Raw genomic sequence first — 13824 nt, 5'->3', positions numbered from 1 at the left:
GATTTGTTTTTCTTGGGTTGCTATCCATTTTTGCTTTGTTACATATTGGAATCCATGTTATCAGGGACACACAAATTTAGAGTTGTTTTATGTTTCTGATGAGTTGGACCTTTTATCATTATTGTTTCTTGTTATCTTTGGTAATGCTTTTTGCTTTGAAGTCTGCCTTAATTGATAATAACATAGCTACACTAGCCTTCTTATAGCTAGTGTTTGTGTGGTTCATTGTCTCCCCCAACCTTTTATTTTAAATTTTTCTCTGCCTTTATGTTTTAGAACTGTTTCGTGTATACACCATATCATTGTTGTTTTACTTTCAATCCCATCTAACACTCATCTTTGATTATATCATAAAGTTCATTTAGATTTCATATAATTACTGATGTATTGGGGCTTAAATGTATGATCTTATTATGTGCTTTCTATTTATTCTGTTGTATTCTTTTTCTCACCTTTCTTGCCATCATTTGGATTAAGTATTTTTGTTACTTCTCTCCTTCACCCATCTTTTTTTTTAACTCTGTTGGTTTTGTTTGCTGACCACAAGTCTAATTTTTGTTTATCTGAAAATCTTCTTTTTGAAGGATAGTATCATTGGGTATAGAAGATATTGTTCTGGTATCTCCATTTTTTCTGATGATAAGTCAGCCATTACTTGTATTGTCATTTCCGATATATAGCTGTTCATTTTTCTCTGACTGCTCTCAAGGTTTTCTCTTTGGCCTTGAGCAGCTTGACTATGACATGTATTTAGAAGTGGTTCTTGTGTTTATCCTGCTTGGGTTTGTTGAGATTCTTGGATTTGTAAGTTAATGTTTTCCACCAAATTTGGGATGTTTTTGGCTCTTACTTCTTCAAAAAAATTATTTTATACCTTTTTCACTCTTCTGTTACATCTTGTTGTACATCTTTGTTGAGTTGGGTTAGATCTGTGTTGAGCTGCCTGATATTGTCCTGCTGGTCTCTGAGACGCTGTTAATTTTTCTTCAGTCATTTTACTTTCTGTTCTTTGGATTGGACAGTTTTATTGCCCTTTTTCAAGCTCACCAATTCTTTCTTCTGCCGTCTCTAATCACCCCTTCTGGTGAATTTATTATTTCAGTTATTTTATTTTTCAGCTTTTTCTTTTTTATTGTTTCTGTGAATTTTTTGAATGTATTTTCTTTGGTTTTTGTAACATAATTACAATAGCTGCTTTGAATTCTTTATATGCTAACTCCAACATTTGGGGTATTCAGAATCAATATCAATTGACTCCCCTTTTTTTTGAGTATGGATCACAGTTTCCTGTTTCTTTGCATATCATGTAATTTTTGCTTGAAAACTGGACATTATGAATATGTTTTAGTGACTCAGGATTCTGATAATGCTCTTTTGAGAATTATTGGGTGAAGTTTATATTCAGATTTTGAAGCTTGACCTGTGGTTTTCTTGCTACTAGGGATTCCACTAATTTCTAGCTGTTCTACTGGGCTTGGTTTCTGTCCTCTGACACTTCAACCTTGCAGGGCTTCAGTTTCCTGCCAGCTAAACTGTGCATCCTGTTGAAAAAGCATCAAACTCACATACAGCTCTATTTTTCAAGTGTAGCTTTCTCTCTGGCCTCTGCCAACGTTTTCTCCTTGGTCCCTTCAGTTCTCCTCTGTGCTTACATAGTTTAGCAGTCATCTGGTGATTTGGGCAAAGTTTATACTGAGAATTTTTGTTTCACTCCTTATCTGGTTCTCTCATACCATGCTTTCTCCATTTAAATTTTAGCTGCTTTTCCGGGCCTCAACTCTGAGCCCTATGCTGATATTACCTTTTTCCAGAGATAATTTCTGTTGCTTGTGCCATATCTAGGGTCTCCAGCAGTCTGAGATTACCTTAATTCAATTTTAGGGATTGAGGTTTTGTTTTTTTTTTTTTTGGCCACCTAGATGTCGTCAGGTAGGGCTGCAGTGCATGGAAGGACTTGTTTACTTCTAGCTCACTAGAGTTTAGTTTTTTTGGGTCTCAACTCAAATAGCGAGCAGCATTTAGAATGGTTCCCTTCATTTATGAGCCTTGCATTCCCCTTTTGACCCCCCTAGCTATACAGCAATGTCAGAAATAATGACCAGTTTCTTAGCTACCTCATCTGGATTGGCAGATAACCCCAAGGCAAAAAGCGTCCTTAGGTGGTGGGTTTTTATCTTATCTGTAGGTTCTGTTCTGTCTTGGATCTTGGCCTGGTCATTCTTTGCTGTTGTGTTAGCTTTTTGATGCCTTCAAATTGATAGTTTTTAATATCTATAAAAACTCTAGTTTCTCTAGTGGGTCTCAGTAGGAAGGTTGGTAAGTATTACCTGTTCTGCTGTTGAAATTATTTCAGGCATGTTTGGGTTGATGGGTGCATATGATATTATTAGGTTACTGTCTCTATCTCTTGGCTTGGATTTTTTCTGTGGTGGCTTCATTCCTAAATATGTTATTTCCATGAGGTGGCAAAGATGGCCACTGGCTGCTCTGACCTATATTGTTCCTGTAGCTGTTATTTCCGCTGAAGAGTGTACCTTTCCCAGTACTTGCAGACATCCTGAGAAAGATTCCAAATTTACCCCTTTGGGCTACATTCCTGTCTATGAACAAACTACTGTGGCTAGGAGGACAAGGTACCCTGATCAGCCTGGGTGTCACTTGTTTATCCCTCAGTTCAGGGGCCTAGGATTGGCACCACTTTAATAGTTGAGTAAGAGTGTTTCTGTAAAGGACAGTCGAGGTACCTTTAACATAAATAGGAAGGGGAATGTTAGGCAAGTTGCTCTATAACAGTTTTTATAGATTTTTGGAGTATCCTGAAAAATGTCATTGTATGGTTGAATCCAGTAAAGCTATCTAATAACAAAATTTAAAGAAATTATAGTTGACTGGTAACATTACTTGTAAAATTGGTTTTGCTCAGTTTATGTGTCTCTGAAATTGACAAACATTGAAAAAATGTTTTATAGAGTTATTGCTAATAAAAGAATAAGAGAGACTTTTCATGTCTGTTTTTCCTCTTGCCTTCAAAAGTTAAGAGACCTAGATCAGTTGTTACTCTAAAATAACTCTTTTAGGGATGAGAATAATTTACTATGGTATCTTTAAGATAGTGTTGCTGTTATCAGGTAGCTATTGCTGTGTAACAAATTACTCTAAAATTTGGTGGTTTAAAACAAACATTTGTTATTAGAAAAAGTCTTTGAGTCAGCTAGGCAGTCTTTTTGGTCTTGGCTGGGCTCATTTATGAGTCTGCATTCAGCAGCAGGTCAGGAAGTTGGCTTTGCTGCTCTTGGCTGCGTTCTGTAGGATGGCCTACGGTGGGATATCTGGGCTGTCTTCTCATCTTCCTGCAGATTAGAGTGGTCTTGTTCTGATGGTGGCAGGACTCCAAGAAAGAACAGAAGCATGCATGGTCTCTTGAGGCCTAGCTCAGAACTGGCAAACTGTGACATGTGCTGTATTCACTGATCTTCCTTATAAGGTCAAGTGCAGAGTTAAAGGGTGGAGGGAAAGACTCTTTACCTCTTGATAGGAAAAACTGCAAAGCCTCATTGCCAAATGAATGAATAATGAGGTGGTGTAGAATTGGGGCTGTTGTTGCAGACAGATCATTTGATTCATTGCTGTAAAATTAATTTTCAGTGTTTGTTTAGTTCTAGGTCGAGCCCCATTATATTTCAGTAGGAATTGTGTTTGAGTATAAAGTTGGGGCAAATGTAAATTAAATACACCAATCTGTATTGATTGATACAATCAATCAATTTTATCAGTCTAGATACAATGACTCTAGTTATACTTGTTTCATAGGATCTGTCTGAGATTTTTGGAAGCAATGTTCATGTGTCGAATTACCATTTGTAGGGTAATTGTAGTACTGGTTGTAGGTGTTGAAAGATGATTCATTTGTACCTTTACTCCTTTGGTTATAAATGACAGTGTTCTTTTTTATGTTCATTATTATCATTCTAACTTTCTAATTTGAGATTTGGCTTTATTTTTTCCCCAAGTTTATTATTATTTGCATATTGTGGGGGTTTTTTTTTTTTTTTTTTTGGTGAGGAAGATTAGCCCTGAGCTAACATCCGTTGCCAATCCTCCTCTTTTTGCTGAGGAAGACTGTCCCTGGGCTAACATCCATGCCCGTCTTCCCCTGCTTTATATGGGATGCCACCACAGCATGGCTTGACAAGCAGTGCATAGGTCCGCACCCGGGATCCAAACCTGTGAACCCCAGGCCGCCGAAGCGGAGCACACGAACCTAACCACTACACCCCCGGGTTGGGCCCCCATATTGTGGTTTTTTAAACAGATCTGTTGAAGTATAATTGACGTATAATAAATCACACATGTTTAAAGTGTACAATTTGAACAGATTTGACGTCTATATACACCCATGAAATTACCACCACAATAAAGATAATAAATATATCCTTTACCCTCAAAAGTTTCCTTGTTCCCCTTTGTAATCCTACTTATTGCTCCTCCACTTATGTAGTATGTAATCTTTCTGTCTACCTTTTTCACTCAGCAAAATTTTAGATTCATTCATGTTGCATTTATCGTTAGTTAGTCCTACTTATTCCATTGTAAAGATATATTGTAAGGATTCACATGTTGTTGGACTTTTTTTTCCCACAGCTTTTGGCTATTACAAATAATGATGAACATTTGTATGTAAGTCTTTGTATGAACATATGCTTTCATTTCTTTGGGTAAATACCTGTGAGTGGAATGACTGGATCATGTAGTAGGTGTATGTTTGACATTTTAAGAAATGGTGAAACTGTTTTTACAGAGTGACTGTACCAATCATTTTACTTTCCTGTATGAGTGTATGAGAGTTTCAGTTCCTTCACATGTTTACCAACACTTGGTATTGGTCTTACTAATTTTAGCCATTCTCATAGTTGTGTAGTGATAACTCGTGACTTTAATTTGCACTTTCCCAATGACAAATGATAACTGAGTGTATTTTCATGTACTTACTTGTCATTCATGTATCTTTGGTGAAGTGCTGCTTCAAATCTTCTGCCCCTTTTGTAATTGGGTTATTTTGTTTTGTTGTAATTGAGGTTTTAAAAACAGATTTATTGAGATATAATTGCCATGTAGTGAAGTACACATATTTGAAGTGTACATTATGATAAGTTTTGAGATATGTATGCACTCAGGAAGCCATCACCACAAACAAGATAATGAATATATTTATACCCTCAAAAGTTTCCTCGTACCACTTTGTAAGTCATCCCTCCTGAGTCACATTCTCCTTTTGGGTTTGTCTTTCAAACAATGTTTAGTCTAGGGTTACTCTTAAGTCAGTGCTGCCTGAATTAAGAGGTTTTCTACTCTGAAGGGAACAGGTGTTATTTCTGGCTTCAGGTTTTCTACTCTGAAGGGAACAGGTGTTATTTCTGGCTTTGCTTGAGACTAGGGCAATAATGCCTCTCATCCTTCTGGGTGGCTCTTTCCTTGGCCTTAGGTAGTTTCCACACAGGCTTGTTCTAATCATCACGCAGTTGGATACTTAAGAGTGTTCTTGCTCTGTGCAGTTGTCTTCTCTCTAGTACTCTGCCCTGCAATCTCTAGCTATCTTGGCTTCTTTGGACTTCTGGCTCAGTCTCCTCAACGCAGGGAGACCACGACTCTCCCTGGATACCTCTTCTCCAGGTAGGAGTCTGTACTTTCTCCAGGCAGTGAGTTGGGATTATTGGAGGGCTCACCTCATTTGTTTCCCTTCTTATAGGGTTTACTGTCAGTGGTTGCCTATTTAATATCTGAAAACTGCCATTTCAAAAAATATGTATATATGGTTCCTTAGGCTTTTCACGTGGAGGGCACACTCAGTCTCTCTTACTGCATCTTAACCCTTGTATGTGTTTTTTTCTTGATATTTATTTATTTTTTAAATTGTGGTAAAAAAAATACATGTTAAATTGACCATCTTAACTATTTTTTTTTCCTGAGGAGGATCAGCCCTGAGCTAACATCTGATGCCAATCCTCCTCTTTTTTCTTTTTTTTTTTTTGTTTACTGAGGAAGATTGGCCCTGAACTAACATCCATGCCCATCTTCCTCCACTTTATATGGGCTGCCACCACGGCATGGCTTGACAAGTGGTATGTCTGTGTGCGCCCGGGATCTGAACCTGTGAACCCTGGGCCACCGAAGTGGAGTGCGTGCACTTAACCGCTTGCGCCACTGAGCCGGCCGTCATCTTAACTGTTTTTAAGTGTACACTTCAGGAGTCTTAAGGATATTCACATTGTTGTGCAACAGATTTCTAGAACATTTTATCTTGCAAAACTAAAACTCTACTCATTGAACACTTAATTTTGTTGCTTCCCCTACCCACAACCCTTGGCAACCACATTTCTACTTCATTTTCCTGTGGTTTTAACTACTGTAGATACTTCATATGAGTGGAATCATACAGTATTTGTTCTTTTGTGATTGGCTTATTTCACTTATCATAATGACCTCGTTTCGTTTATAATGTAGCATGTGACAGAATTTCCTTCTTTTCAAGGGCTGCATAATTTTCCATTTTGAATATTATGTATATGCCACATTTCTTTTATGTATATGCCACATTTCTTACACGTATATATCACATTTCTTTTATTCATTCATCTGTTGATGGACGTTTAGGTTGCTTCCACCTCTTAGCTATTGTGAATAATGCTGCAGTGAGCATGGGTATGTAAACATCTCTTTGAGATCCTACTTGGAATTCTTTTAGATATGTACCCAGAACTCAGATTGCTGGATCATATGGTAATTCTATTTTTAATTTCTTGGGGAACTGCCATACTGTTTTCCACGGTGACTGCACCGTTATACATGCCCACCAACAATGCACAAGAGTTACCGTTCTCTGGATCCTTGCCAACACTTGTTATTTTCTGTTCTTTTGATAGTGGCCATCCTCTTGGGTATGAAATGATATCATTATGGTTTTGATTTGCATTTCTCTTATGATTAGTGATGTTGAGCATCTTTTCATACACTTGTTGGACATTTGTGTATCTTCTTTGGATGTTTGTCTATTCAAATCCTTTGTCCATTTACTTATTTGTTTTTGCTTTTGTTTTCTTCTGTTGTTGAGTTGTAGATATTCCTTATATATTTTGGATATTGACCCCTTATCAGATATATGATTTGCAAAAATTTTTCTTCCATTGTGTAGATTGCCTTTTTACTCTGTTAATTGTTTCCTTTGATGTGCAGAAGATTTTTATAGGATTGCATTGAATCTGTAGATTGCTTTGGGTAGTATGGACATTTTAACAATATTAAGTCTTCCAGTCCACAAACACAGGATGTCTTTCCATTTATTTGTATCTTATTTTGATTTCTTTTAGTGATGTTTTGTAGTTTTCTGTGTACAAGTCTTTTGCCTCTTTGGTTAGGTTTATTCCAAAGTACTTTATTCTTTCTGATGCTATTCTAAATGGGACTTTTTTCATAATTTTGTTTTTCAGATTGATCATCACTGATGTATAGAAACACAACTGGTTTTATATCCTGCAGTTTTGCTGAAATCATTTATTAGTTTTACCAGGTTTTTTTTTTTTTGAAGAATCTTTAGGATTTTCTACCTAAAAGATCACGTTATCTGCAAACATAATTTTTTTTTCCTGTCTGTTTGCTCTGGCTAGTACTTTCAGTACTATGTTGAATAGAAGTAGCAAGAGTGGGTATCCTTACCTTGATCTTGATCTTCATTCTTTTACTACTGAGTGTGATGGTAGCTGTGGGCTTTTTACATATGGCTTTTATTATGTTGAGGTAGTTTCCCTCTGTTCCTAGTTTGTTGAGTGTTTCTATCATGAAATGGTATTGAGTTTTGTCAAATGCCTTTTCTGCATTGGTTGAGATGATCACATGGTTTTTGTCCTTCATCCTGTTAATCAGTTACATTAATTGATTTTCATTTGTTGAACCATCCTTGCATTCCAGGAATAAATCCAACTTGGTCACTGTATATAATTCTTTTAATGTGCCGTTGAATTCAGTTTGTTAGTATTTTGTTGATGATTTTTGCTCAATATTCATCAGTGATATTGGTCTGTAGTTTTCTTTTTTTGTTGTGTCCCAGTACTCACCTAAATAATATCCCAATTATATTATACGTTTTAGGTACGATTTAAAAAGTGCTTTCTATCAAACTTCATTATAAAATCCCCTTTAAAAAAATACGGTGTTTAAAATGGCCTGGTTTGGCTCTTTGGAGAAAAATGCAATTAAAAATTTTTTTTTTTTAGTTTTTGAAATATAACTATGAACAGAGCAAGATAAACAGCTGAAGTCAAAATTATTGTGTGTGTGTGGTATTCGTGTATGTTTTTGTTTTTTTATTGTAAAATATAATAAAATTTAACATTTTAAGCATTTTTAAGTATACAGTTCAGTGGCAATAAGTGCATTCACATTGTTCTGCAAACATGTATATCCTTTTGTATCAGTCTCCTGGGGCTGCTATAACAAAATACCATAGACTGGGTGGCTTAAACAACAGAAATTTATTTTCTCACAGTTCTGTAGGCTAGAAGTCCAAGATTAGGGTGTCAGGTTTGGTTTCTCCTGAGGCCCCTCTCCTTGCAGATGGCTGTCTTCTTTCTGTGTCCTCACATGGTCTTTCCTCTGTGCATGCATGCCTGGTGTCTCTCTTCTTATAAGGACACTAGTTCATATTGGATTAGGGCCCCACCCTTATGACCTCAGTTACCTCCTTAAAGACGCTATCTTCAAATACAGTCACATTGAGAGTTAAGGCTTCAACATATGAATTTTATGGGGACACATTCAGTCCGTAACACCTTTTACGTAGTGCTTCTAATTTATCTCCTAGAAAACCTGCCATCCTTAGTATATTAGTTTCCTATGGCTTCTCTAACAAATTACCACAAACTAGGTGGCTTAAAACAACAGAAACTTATTCTCTCACAGTTCTGGAAGCTAGAAGTCTGAAATCGGTATCACTGGACAGAAATTAAGGTGTCAGCAGAGTTGTTCTCTCTCTGGAGGCTCTAGGGGAGAATGCGTCCCTTGCTTCTTCCCAATTCTGGTGACTGCTGGCATCCCTGGCTGTGGCTGCAATCTTCATGACCAGCGTTTTCAAATCTCTCCCTGCTCTGTCTTCCTTTCTCTGTGTGTAGTCAAATTTCTCCCCATTTCTTTCTCTATAAGATACATGTGATTGTATTTAGGGCCCATCCAGATAATCCAGGATGATCTCTCCATCTCAAGATCTTTATCTTAATCACATCTGCCAAGATCTTTTTTTTTGCTCTATAAGATAACATTCACACAGGTTCCAGGGATTAGGATGTGGCTATTTTTCGTGGAGCCATTTTTCAGCCCATCAGACTCAGCAATTTATAGTAGACTTTTACTGCTCTCACTTTTGGTTTCGTTTGTAATAAGTTCCAATATCCCGTTCTGGGTAGGTAAAAGTTGCTGGCAGTGGGCGGCAGAGAGAATATTCTCATGTCTTCTAGACATTATGTAGAAAACTTTAGGTCTGTGGTTCTCAGTGTGTGGTACTAGAAGTAGCAGCATCAGCATGACCTTAGGAACTTAGTAGAAATGCAAATTATTAGGCCCCAATCTTAGACCTACTGAATCAGGAACTCTGATGGTGGGACCCAGCAGTCTGTATAACAAGCCCACCAAGTGATTCTGATGCACGCTCAAGTTTGAGAACCACTTTTCTAGATTATGGACATCATTAGTATTAAAACCATGTTTACTTTCCTCTCCAACTCTATTCTGCTTAAGGCTAATACTTAAATTAGTCTAGGATTTATAGTCCACAAACTTTGTTTTCTGTAGGGATGTAAACATTTGGTCCCAAAATCTTGATACTGTACTGATAATCAGTGAAATTAATTAAATTACTCAATAAAAGGTTGCACTGGGTTTATTTTTGTCACTTGTATTTTTACTTAGATGTAGTTATTTCATAAAGTAACATTGCTAGAATCAGAAATTATATGAATTTTTTTCTCTAGTTCTTGAAAATGTGAATTAAACACGTTAATCTGAATTTTACTTGTTTTTTTTCCTGTATCCCTATGTACATTTTGGGATACAACACAAAATTTCTAAAAATCTTTCATTCAGCCTGCATTGTTATGCTTTTACTATGTGCCATCCAGTGAAAGTGCTGAAATGAGATAAATGAATTCTTTCCTCAGTGTGTCCACTGTAGTTCAGAAAATACTTAAGTAAAACAGCAGTGTTGATATAGAGCTGTTACTACTTGCTATGGCAATTGAGAAACTCAACTTTATGTAGCTGAAGAAATTAAAGAAGGATCTGCCAGGGTGACCAAGCTAAATATTGGAAAACTAGTAAAAAGGTGTTAGCAAAGTTAAAGAGAAATAGAAGGTAGATATAGTTTACCATGTGAAAAAGCGTGAAAGCTGAGAGAGCATGGGGACTGTTCTGGGAGTTAAAGGGGTTTAGTATAGTAGAAACATGGAGTAAATGGGAGAGTCAAGATTGGAGATAGATAGATAAGGTTGAGATCATTGTTGAATACTACTGAAGGACTTAAAGCATAGATGTGACATCTTCAGGATGGCCATTGCAAAATGATTACTTATATGTAGTGCTCAGAAGGACGAATTTGAGAGGACAGTGAGTCTGGAAATAGAACAGTTACAGTAATCTAGGTGAGCTTGGCAGTAGGTATGGTGGTGCCATTTTTTGAGAATAAGAATTCACAAGAGTAACAAGCCAAGATTCAGGTAGGAGATGATATGTAGAATTCAGGGTAGGACATACTGAGTTTTCAGAATTTGTAGAATGTGATAAAATTAGGGGTAGGTAGGTTTTTTTTTTTTTTTTTTTTTGAGGAAGATCAGCCCTGTGCTAACATCTGCCAATCCTCCTCTTTTTTTTGCTGAGGAAGACTGGCCCTGGGCTAACATCCATGCCCATCTTCCTCTACTTTATATGGGACGCCACCACAGCATGGCTTGCCAAGCGGTGCGTCGGTGCGTGCCTGGGATCCGAACCGGCGAACCCCGGGCTGCCACGTCGGAGAGCGTGCACTTAACCACTTGCGCCACCGGTCCCACCCCAGGGGTAGGTAGATTTTTGACAAGTAAATTTTCAGTGGAGGGTCAGGGTGGAGGTCACTTTATACTAGATTGAAGATTAAATTGAGGAAGTGGGAGAATATCAATGTATGCTATTCTCTCGAATAACGGTCCCTGGCATTTCTTAAATACTTAATCAATGTTAGCCATTATTATGGCTACTATTAGTATATACTTTTATGCCATCTCATACTCAATTGTTTTTCTTCAGCTTTTTGGTGTATTTTTTGGTATGTACATAATAGTATTATATAAACATCGTTCTAGATAGAAGTGTGTGTTTTAGTAACAAGTACTGATTTTAATTACTGCTGTTGCCATACTGTTAAAATTAATGAAAACAAAGTTGTAGATTTTTTTAAAGAGAACTAGAAAGTTTAAGCTTCTCATTTGAATAGATTATTGTTCCTCAAAAAAATGGTACTTAGAAAGTTTCCTTCAAGTTAAAATGATCATGTTTTAGTTAAACACTTGTTTGGATAGATGTTATATCAAGAAAATAATTTGATTTACAGTTTTTAGTTTAAAAGAATAGAGTATTGTAGATGTACTTATTCATATCTGGAGCAAAAAATTAAACGGTGGTCTTTACATGTATTCTTTCAGGTTTGATTTAATTGCGAATGAGATTGTTCTTGCAGCGAGATGTTAATAAGACAAAATCTAGGTAAGTAGAAGACTACTTTGTTAAATGTTACATATAAGTAGGAATAATAAAAAAAATTTGTTTTAAAAAATGTGTCTTCAAGTCCAGAGTCAATGAGTTTTTTTAATAAAATTTTGAAATATGAAGAATTGACTTTTTGATGCTCTTCGTCCAATTGATTTGGTGAGAGTAAAAATACAGGTATCAAATTGTATAACTAAATTCTTAGTCTTGCTTCTTTCATGTTGAGTTGAATGTAGTAGGCACCTTCCGGTGACTGTTAAACATGTTAGAAAATCAACTTGATATTTAGTTTAGCCACTCAGAAACCAGTTTAAGAAGAGATTTGCTAGATTGCTTCAATGTTCTCTTCTTAGTGGATTATAGTACTTGAGTAGTCTTTGCTTTTGTGAATTTTACTTCCTTATTTCCATTAACAAAGCACTTCTACAAGTTGGTTAAAAATGTTAATTTGCCAAATTGTGACTTATTTATGTTAATATAATGTTCAGAATTGTAAATGATTGTTTTAATAGTTTTCCTTGTGGGTATCTCTAGTGAATGACTTTTCTGATTTAGCATTCTGATTTTGCTTTAATTTTTTAAGACTACTGACTTGCAGAAAATTGAATTTTGATCATGTACTTTTGGTCTGGTATGTGAAAGAGTGCTTTTTAATAATATAAACTGTTGAAATGTTAAAAAGATACATTTACTATCTATTGGTAGGTGAACACGGCTTCAGGGTATAAACAAATGAAAGAATACTTTGATAAAATTGCAGTTAACTTGGTCTTTCTGTAATGTGACTGGATGTTTCAGCTGTCAGAAACTTGGTGATCTTAAAGTTAAAAAGAAAAAAAGAAGCACGTAGGTTGAGAAGTGCTATAGTTGAGTAATGTGCAATTAAATAATGTATTCTGAATAAGTGGTTTAGGCATAATTTGAAGTGAAGTTTCCCTTTTATTGCTATTATGTAATAATAATAGTAGTGGTAGTTTGAAGAGTACTTATTGTGCTCTGTATTAAATGCTTCTCATGCCTTATTAATCTTTATAGTACTTCCTGTAAGGTAGATATTGCTGTATAGAAAATTTTAATTTTTTTGGTAAAAAGTGAGCTATTTCTTTCTTTAGGAAGAATACTTTATTTTCACAGCATTTATGATAAGGAATACTTGCCTGTGTATCTTCCTGAAGGGGAAAAGAAGTTAACTTTTGTAGTTAAGGTCTTACAGGGATTTTGTTTGCTTGTTGAATATACAGTGTCTATTAGAACCTTTATTCTGAATCCTTATATGTTAGATATTGCTCATGGGATGACACTGGTTTAACTTATTCTGATTGTATTCCACCACAATTATGTATAGATTTTTTCCTTTTTTATTAAGATGTAATTTACATTTTTTATTGTTATAATTTATATATGGTAAAATGTGTAAAATTTGAAGTATAGAGCTGAATGAGTTTTTACGTATATGTTCACATGTGTAACCACCATCTAGATCAAGATGTAGAACATTTTCATTGTCTGAGAAAGTTTCTTGTGCTCTTCTCTTTCCAATCAAATAACCTTTCCTCCTGAGGTAAGCATCTCTCTGAATTCTGTCAGCATAGCTTAGTTTTGCCTGTCCTTGAACTTTATAGAATTATAAAATATGAACTCTTTTGTATCTGGCTTTTTTCATCCAATGTATACTTTTGTGTTTCCTCTATGCTGTTGTGAGTCTCAATAGGTCATTATTTTTTATTGCTGAGTAATATTCTATTGTGTGAACATACTACAATTTTTTTATGCATTCTGTCTATGATTTTATTGGATTCTCCAAATCTCTGACCTCACTTGCCAACATTCTACACTGCTCTCCTTCCTCTAGTTGTCCCTTTCATCATTGTCCCCCATTACCTGCATAATAAAATGTAAGCTCTATAACATGGCATATAATAATCTCACTGCAGCTATTCCAGAATGCCTGGAATTATCTGAATAACCTAAGTATGATGTCTTATATTCCTAGTTTTAGTCCTCTGTATATGTTGTCACTCTTCCCCAACCCCTTGCCTCTCC

At 35.9% G+C, this 13824-nt stretch overlaps 1 protein-coding gene across 8 annotated transcripts in view; it reads left to right on the top strand.

Moving 5' to 3' along the window:
• ZNF644 (zinc finger protein 644) overlaps positions 1-13824 on the top strand; it is a 120700-nt gene that overhangs the window by 22354 nt on the left and 84522 nt on the right. For all 8 annotated transcript variants that reach the window (XM_058538491.1, XM_058538494.1, XM_058538495.1 and 5 more), the window contains one exon: positions 11718-11778. In XM_058538491.1, the coding sequence (XP_058394474.1) occupies positions 11735-11778 (44 nt within the window). In that variant the 5' untranslated portion in view covers positions 11718-11734. The remainder of the gene's footprint in view (positions 1-11717; positions 11779-13824) is intronic.

Source organism: Diceros bicornis, chromosome 4, assembly GCF_020826845.1.
Source record: "Diceros bicornis minor isolate mBicDic1 chromosome 4, mDicBic1.mat.cur, whole genome shotgun sequence".
Taxonomy (NCBI): Eukaryota; Metazoa; Chordata; class Mammalia; order Perissodactyla; family Rhinocerotidae; genus Diceros; species Diceros bicornis.
Note: the sequence above shows the minus strand (reverse complement) of the source record. Positions and strands in the feature narration are given on the sequence as shown.